This window comes from Leuciscus leuciscus, assembly GCF_965113295.1.
Source record: "Leuciscus leuciscus genome assembly, chromosome: 22".
Classification (NCBI taxonomy): domain Eukaryota; kingdom Metazoa; phylum Chordata; class Actinopteri; order Cypriniformes; family Leuciscidae; genus Leuciscus; species Leuciscus leuciscus.
In genome coordinates this window covers 617,885-625,384 of record NC_138746.1, presented here as the reverse complement: position 1 = coordinate 625,384, position 7,500 = coordinate 617,885, and the positions used below count along the sequence as shown (strand labels likewise).

The window sequence follows — 7,500 nt, the reverse complement described above, 5'->3', positions numbered from 1 at the left end:
CTGAATCAACACACACCAAAGCTACATTTCTCTAAATGTCATAATCATTTGTTAACAAACACGTATTCATTACTTCAATGAGCAAATAGTTTCTGCATCTAATTATTACATTGTTTAAATTAATACCTTTTTAGCTAACTGTGATTTTGTACATGTACATTTCTGAAATACATAACTCAGTCTCCTCTGATAACAGATCACTGTAAACTGTAATGTGGACTCATGCCCTTTCTGTGAAGCTGCTTTGTAACGGTGTGTGTTATGAAAAGCGCTGTACAAATGAAGTGTATATAGAGAAGGTTTCCGTGCTCTAACAGCAGAACTCCTCCACACTGACGAGATGAAGACGGCGGATAAGAGGAGCAGCGTGAGACTCACAGCGGGATGGTCTTTCCCCAGCGTCTTCTCTCTGATGGAGAGCGCGTCGTTCAGCAGGTGCGCAGCCTCTTTATACTTGTTCTGGTCCCTGAGACACACACACACAGAGGATGATGTCATCAGACACGGTTCTGATGCGGTTCTGACGCGGGTTCTCGGGCCGGGTCTCTCACCTGTACACCAGCGCCAGGATGTTGAGCATGGTGGCCACGTCGGGGTGGTCGTGTCCCGAGGTCTTCTCCAGGTCCTCCAGAGCCTGTTTGCAGAGCGGCACCGCCACCTCGTAGCGGCCCTGAGACGCGTACTGGATCACCAGGTTATGGAGGGTCCGGAGCCGCGCCGGGATCTCGTAGCCGCCCTGCTGAGCCGCCGCTACCGCCGCGCTGTTGTGCTGGTGCTGACCTGCAGAGGTCAGGGGTCACAGGGTTACAGGCTTGCAGAGGTCAGGGGTCACAGGCTTACAGAGGACAGGGGTCACAGGCTTACAGAGGTCACAGGCTTACAGAGGTCAGGGGTCACAGGCTTACAGAGGTCAGGGGTCATAGGCTTATAGAGGTCAGGGGTCACAGGCTTACAGAGGTCAGGGGTCATAGGCTTACAGACGTCAGGGGTCACAGGCTTACAGAGGACAGGGGTCACAGGCTTACAGAGGTCAGGGGTCATAGGCTTATAGAGGTCAGGGGTCACAGGCTTACAGAGGACAGGGGTCACAGGCTTACAGAGGACAGGGGTCACAGGCTTACAGAGGTCAGGGGTCACAGGCTTACAGACGTCAGGGGTCACAGGCTTACAGAGGACAGGGGTCACAGGCTTACAGAGGTCTGGGGTCACAGGCTTACAGAGGACAGGGGTCACAGGCTTACAGAGGTCAGGGGTCACAGGCTTACAGAGGTCAGGGGTCATAGGCTTATAGAGGTCAGGGGTCACAGGCTTACAGAGGTCAGGGGTCATAGGCTTACAGACGTCAGGGGTCACAGGCTTACAGAGGACAGGGTCACAGGCTTACAGAGGTCAGGGGTCACAGGCTTACAGAGGACAGGGGTCATAGGCTTACAGAGGACAGGGGTCACAGGCTTACAGAGGTCAGGGGTCATAGGCTTACAGAGGTCTGGGTTACTTATAGTCGGGTCGGGTCAGGTCGGGTTCTGGCTCAGTTTAAAGCCCGTGCAGAACTCTACTCAGGGTTAATGTGACGGGACACGAGCGTGTGTGTGTGAGGGTTCACGTACTTCCTTGAGTGTGCTCCTCCTCGTCGTTGGGGAAGAGGTCATCCAGAGAGTCCTTGGGCGGCTCTCCATCCTTCTCCTCCTGCACACACAGCAGATCCAGTTACTGATACAAATGCTGCTTTTTTTGCTATTCATAGTTTATTAAGTAATATTAACAAATGCAACTTTAGATTTTGTAAATGTTGAAGTAAATGTTGAAATTACCAGTAACTTGGATTGAGAAGTATAGTATAGTTATACACTGGTTACAGTGATTATTACAGGAGCCAGTTCTCAGCCTTTCTTGTCTTGACCCTTGTGTGACCCCTTATGGACATGTTTGTCTCTTTGATCATGGTGTCTGTGTTAATGCCAACTGCATAAATATTGGCACAGGTGTGTATTTTTATTGGAATTTTATTATTTCACCCCCATATCCTTTAATAAATCTATTTTACACCAGTAACACAAAATAGTTCCTCTCAGGACCTTCAGGACAAAAATGTCCCCATTGAAACTGCAATATTTAATCTCAGGGCCATTTAACTATAATATGATGCAGTATCTGTTAATAGGCTTCAAAATTAAAATGTTTACTATGTTTTACCAGATGTGCCATTTTCTCAGGTTTGGCCCATAAAGCAAATACTCACTTTATTCCTGTTTTCTGCTTCTGCATATTATAGAGCCAATCGGATAAATTATGCAGCGATAATTGTGTGTGTGTGTGTGTGTGTGTGTTTGTTAGTATGGATGTCATAGTAAGGTTTGTATGCGTATAATAATAATAATAATAAAAGAATTGTGTGTGTAATAATAGCAGTGCCCAAACAAACTCTCACTGAAAGCTATTTTTTTCATATCTCAGATATTAACTTCAAATTTGGAACACAAATTGTTTAGATTTATGGCTTTGATTTTCTAGCAGTTTTAGAGTTCGACATCTACAACATATATAAAATAATGTTCATAAATCATTTTCATAAACTTAAACCTATATAACTTTTTTTGTGTTTTACTTTTTAAAGTTTTTTTACTTCAACAACAATGGTTTCTTTAATATGTGAAAACTTAAGTCTGCGCTCCCAAGCTTCAAATATTGATGACAGTTTTTTGACACTGTGTCAAACTTGGATCTGTGTGTAACTTTTTTTAATGGATGCACAACGGGCTGAAGAGTTTCCCAGCATGAGAATGCAGATCTCAGGGGTTTATGGAGAGCAGATCTGACGTCAGACCGCACGAAACACTCGATCTGAGGAATCACTCGCACTAACGCTGCACTCAAACACTCAGCTGTAATACTGGGGGCTTCACACACTCAGCTGTAATACTGGGGGCTTCACACACTCAGCTGTAATACTGGGGGCTTCACACACTCAGCTGTAACACTGGGGGCTTCACACCGGTAGTTCTAGGATCTCTAGCCACCAGGTTCCCCTAGGAAGGTTTTCCTGGTTGCGTTCGCACCGCTAATAGGAACTCTGAAGTGACGTTGTTGTTGAGACTTCTATTTTGGAGGCTCTGAGAACGCCATAGCCTGAGCTAATAAACAGCGCTCGCATTCTCCTGTTCATTAGTTTATGATCTGTCTAACAGTCCTGTGTAATACGTTATTAGATACTGTTATACATAGAAAGTAGACAGTGATGAAGAGTTATTAGCGAATGCCGTGTGTTGATGTCAGGTGTTGCTGAGCAGAACTACATAATCATGTTTCTCTCGGTCCCTCAAAGCTGTGTTGGATTTTCTCCTCAGCGTAAAGGTTACGAGGTCCATATATCACTGTTATACATGTTCATAGAGTTAGCTTCTGGAGTAAATATATATGCTATCATCTGTGTGTTTACACAGCCTTTTTAAAAATGGCGGGTGCTGGTGTTCGGCCAATCAGCGAACACTACCGTCACTGTAGTTCCTATAGCACTGGTGTAGACCGACTCTGAAGGAGGAGTAAATTAGTTCCTCCAAAAGGACTTCCTATAACTAAAATAGTTCCTAGTTCCTCCGGTGTGAAAGCCCCTACTGATAGTGCTAGAAACATCGCTAGCACATTTGAGCAGATCGCTGGATTGAGTAATGACCGTCAGTAATGCACCACCTCACCGAGGGAGACACGTCCTCATCGTACTTCTTGAGCTGGTTCATGAACTCCAGGTGTTTCTTCTCCTCCTCCAGCTGTGCCACGCTCTGCTCGCTCTTCTGCAGCTTCTGCTGAGTGTTGGCCAGCTCGTCCCGGAGCCACTGGTTCTCCTGGCAGAGCCGACGCACCTGAGCTCGCAGCTTCTGCTTCTCGGACTCCACCGCCGTCAGGTGGTTCGACAGAGCCATCATCACCTGGACACACGAGCACACTTCATTCAGCCAGAACAAGCACTGGGACACACACTGGTTCACTCTCTGAAGTCAATATGAAACGGGATTCAGTTCATGTGACTGACATATCTGTTGCTATCTGAAACCATCGGGGCCTTAAAGGAGTCGTTCACTTCAGAATTTAAACGTCCTGATAATGTACTCTCCCCACGTCATCCAAGACGTTCATGTCTTTCTTTCTTCAGTCGAAAAGATTGTTCTCCATATAGTGACTTCAATGGAGTCCAATGGGTCGAAGGTCCAGATGTGAGTTTCAGTGCAGCTTCAAAGTCTCGACACGATCCAGCCGAGGAATAAGAGCCTTATCTAGACAAACCAGCCGACATTTTATAACATTTATATACTTTTATACTTTTAACCACAAATGCTCATCTTGCACGTCCACGACTTCACGCATTACGTAATCAGGTTGAAGGGATGCGGTAATCTGATGTAGATGGGAAATGTAGAGCAGGGTGAAAAACTCCCTCTCAGTTTCTCCTCCAACTTCAGAATCGTCCGACATCATTGTTTTACCTTTTATTTATTTATGTTTTTTGTAAATGGCGTTTGATTTAGTCCTTGCACGTTCTCTTTGTAAACACTGGGTCTGTTCTTCCGCCTACGTCACGCTTGACCTTTCAACCTGATGACGTAACATGTGTCGCATCACAGCTAGTGCAAGACCAGCATCTGTGGTTAAAAAGTATATAAATGTTATAAAATGTCCGCTGGTTTGTCTAGATAAGACTCTTATTCCTCGGCTGGATCGTGTCGAGACTTTGAAGCTGCACTGAAACTCACATTTGGACCTTCAACCCGTTGGACCCCATTGAAGACACTATATGGAGGAAAATCCTGGAGTGTTTTCCTCAAAAACCATAATTTCATTTCAACTGAAGAAAGAAAGACATGAACATCTTGGATGACGAGGGGAGAGTAAATCATCAGAACATTTTAATTCTGAAGTGAACTACTCCTTTAAGAGTGAGTGAATGAAACGCTTGACCCCCGACCCTCACCTGTGCCTCTCCCAGCCCCTGACCCCTTACCTCACCTGTGCCTCTCCCAGCCCCTGACCTCACCTGTGCCTCTCCCAGCCCCTGACCTCACCTGTGCCTCTCCTAGCCGCTGACCCTGACCTCACCTGTGCCTCTCCCAGCCGCTGACCCCTGCCCTCACCTGTGCCTCTCCCAGCCCCTGACCCCTGCCCTCACCTGTGCCTCTCCCAGCCCCTGCCCTCACCTGTGCCTCTTCCAGCCCCTGACCTCACCTGTGCCTCTCCTAGCCGCTGACCCTGACCTCACCTGTGCCTCTCCCAGCCCCTGACCCCTGCCCTCACCTGTGCCTCTCCCAGCCCCTGACCCCTGCCCTCACCTGTGCCTCTCCCAGCCCCTGACCTCACCTGTGCCTCTCCTAGCCGCTGACCCTGACCTCACCTGTGCCTCTCCCAGCCCCTGACCTCACCTGTGCCTCTCCCAGCCCCTGACCTCACCTGTGCCTCTCCCAGCCCCTGACCTCACCTGTGCCTCTCCCAGCCCCTGACCCCTGCCCTCACCTGTGCCTCTCCCAGCCCCTGACCCCTGCCCTCACCTATGCCTCTCCCAGCCCCTGACCCCTGCCCTCACCTGTGCCTCTCCCAGCCCCTGCCCTCACCTGTGCCTCTCCCAGCCCCTGACCCCTGCCCTCACCTGTGCCTCTCCCAGCCCCTGCCCTCACCTGTGCCTCTCCCAGCCCCTGACCCCTGCCCTCACCTGTGCCTCTCCCAGCCCCTGCCCTCACCTGTGCCTCTCCCAGCCCCTGACCCCTGCCCTCACCTGTGCCTCTCCCAGCCCCAGCTCGATCATCTCCACAGACTTGCGCAGCAGGCTGGACTTCTCGTGCACCACGTTGGCCTCCTCGTCCTTCTTCAGGCACTTGATGGTCTCCAGGAGGCTGTGCAGGATTGAGTTGTGCTCGTTTTTCAGCGCCTCCAGGCCCTGGATCACCAGCTTGGTGTTGGAGATGATCTCCTCCTGCGACAGCTTCTCCAGCTTCTCATCTCGGGGGTACAGGATCGCAGACATGATCCGGCCTGAGGACACAGGCACACAGAGACCGTGAGGAGGGTTAGTGGCAGTGGTGTCCACAGAAACGAGGATCTGTCACGCCATATTAAAGCTGACATATTACGCCCCTTTTCACCAGATGTAATATAAATCTCTGGTGTCTCCAGAATGTGTCTAAACCAGCTCAAAATACCAGATCATTTATTATAGCTTGTCAAAGTTGTCAAAAACACCACATAAACAACATTAAAAGCTGGATTTTCACCACAGGGGGACTTTAAAGGTTCTTCACACGAATAAAACAAGGTTCTGTGAGGAACCAGAGATGGTTCTTGAATGGCATCGCTGTGAAAAATACCCTTTTAAACCTTTATTTTTAAGAGTGTAGACTAAAAGATTCAACAGTTTCATTTATAAAGCACGTTTAAGTTCAGCTCACACCGACCAAAGTGCTGTACACAAACAATTATAAGAAATAGAATTCTTATGATTGTGGGCGGATCTTGGGCTTTGTTGTGTTTATATAGACACATAAAATGTTTAATAAATAAAGAATCTCAAAAAATAGAAATAAAGGAAAACATCTACAAAACACAAAGTTAATAGGCTGGGAAGGACAGTGAATAAAAAGGAAAGAGCAGATTTAGTGTCGAGCGGCTGCCGGTTCCACAGACACAGTGAAGATCGATTACATCCAGAGATGGAGTATTGTTGACCCAGCGGACATGTTTACTTGAGGTTTATCCACTCTGTGTGCATGAAATCAACACGGACAGTCAAAACACACCAGCAGCACTAAAGCACTAAAGATCACCGCTTTTGTCAATGATTTCGTCCCTCCAGAACTTAATACATTTTCCTAAATGTCAGAGCATCATCAGCTAGATCAGCTCGACACTGAGAGGCGAGATCAGGCGAGAGCAGGCGTGAGCTTCAGAACAACTCCAGCCTCGTATCACAGCCAGAGGCACTGCCATTTCCCTAGATCAGGGGTTTTCAAACTTTTTGTGTGTGTGGACCACTATTTGTAATCAAGAATTTTCGCGGACCACCTCATAATACACATAATAAAATATGTCTACACAGAGTCCTACCTGAATTAATCTGCACCTCTAAATAGGCTTACTAGCTCTAAAACTATCATTGGTCATCACATCAGTACAACAGGCTTGTTAAAAGAAAGTTTACTGCACACAACGGCTGCCACATATTTAATTTATTTATTTACTCTAGCGCCCGAGGGCATAATCAGGTTCATTTGAACAACAGGCTTATTTCCATAGCAATGCAGTATGAAATCTATACAGAACACTGGAATATAGTCAACATTTCAAAACCTTTGGCGATTTTAGGGGATTATTAATCTTCAGAGTTTTAGTTTTACAAGTCCTCAAAAAGTACCTAGGCTTGAGTTTGTCCACTTAACAGCACATCTGGAAAACATTTCAGAAACGCGAGATCAAGAAACTAACTGGAAATTAAAATAATAACAGGCCTTATTCATTCCATTT

General features: G+C 47.2%; 1 protein-coding gene across 9 annotated transcripts in view; it reads right to left on the bottom strand.

Moving 5' to 3' along the window:
- Positions 1-7,500, bottom strand: part of klc1b (kinesin light chain 1b) — a 32,505-nt gene that overhangs the window by 21,357 nt on the left and 3,648 nt on the right. For all 9 annotated transcript variants that reach the window (XR_014201397.1, XM_082153369.1, XM_082153368.1 and 6 more), the window contains exons 2-6: positions 5,759-6,015; positions 3,693-3,923; positions 1,608-1,686; positions 552-780; positions 379-466 (exon numbers count right to left, since the gene is read on the bottom strand). Coding sequence is in view for 8 of the 9 variants with exons in the window: in XM_082153369.1 (XP_082009495.1) it covers positions 379-466; positions 552-780; positions 1,608-1,686; positions 3,693-3,923; positions 5,759-6,007 (876 nt within the window). In the remaining variant the exon portion in view is untranslated. The remainder of the gene's footprint in view (positions 1-378; positions 467-551; positions 781-1,607; positions 1,687-3,692; positions 3,924-5,758; positions 6,016-7,500) is intronic.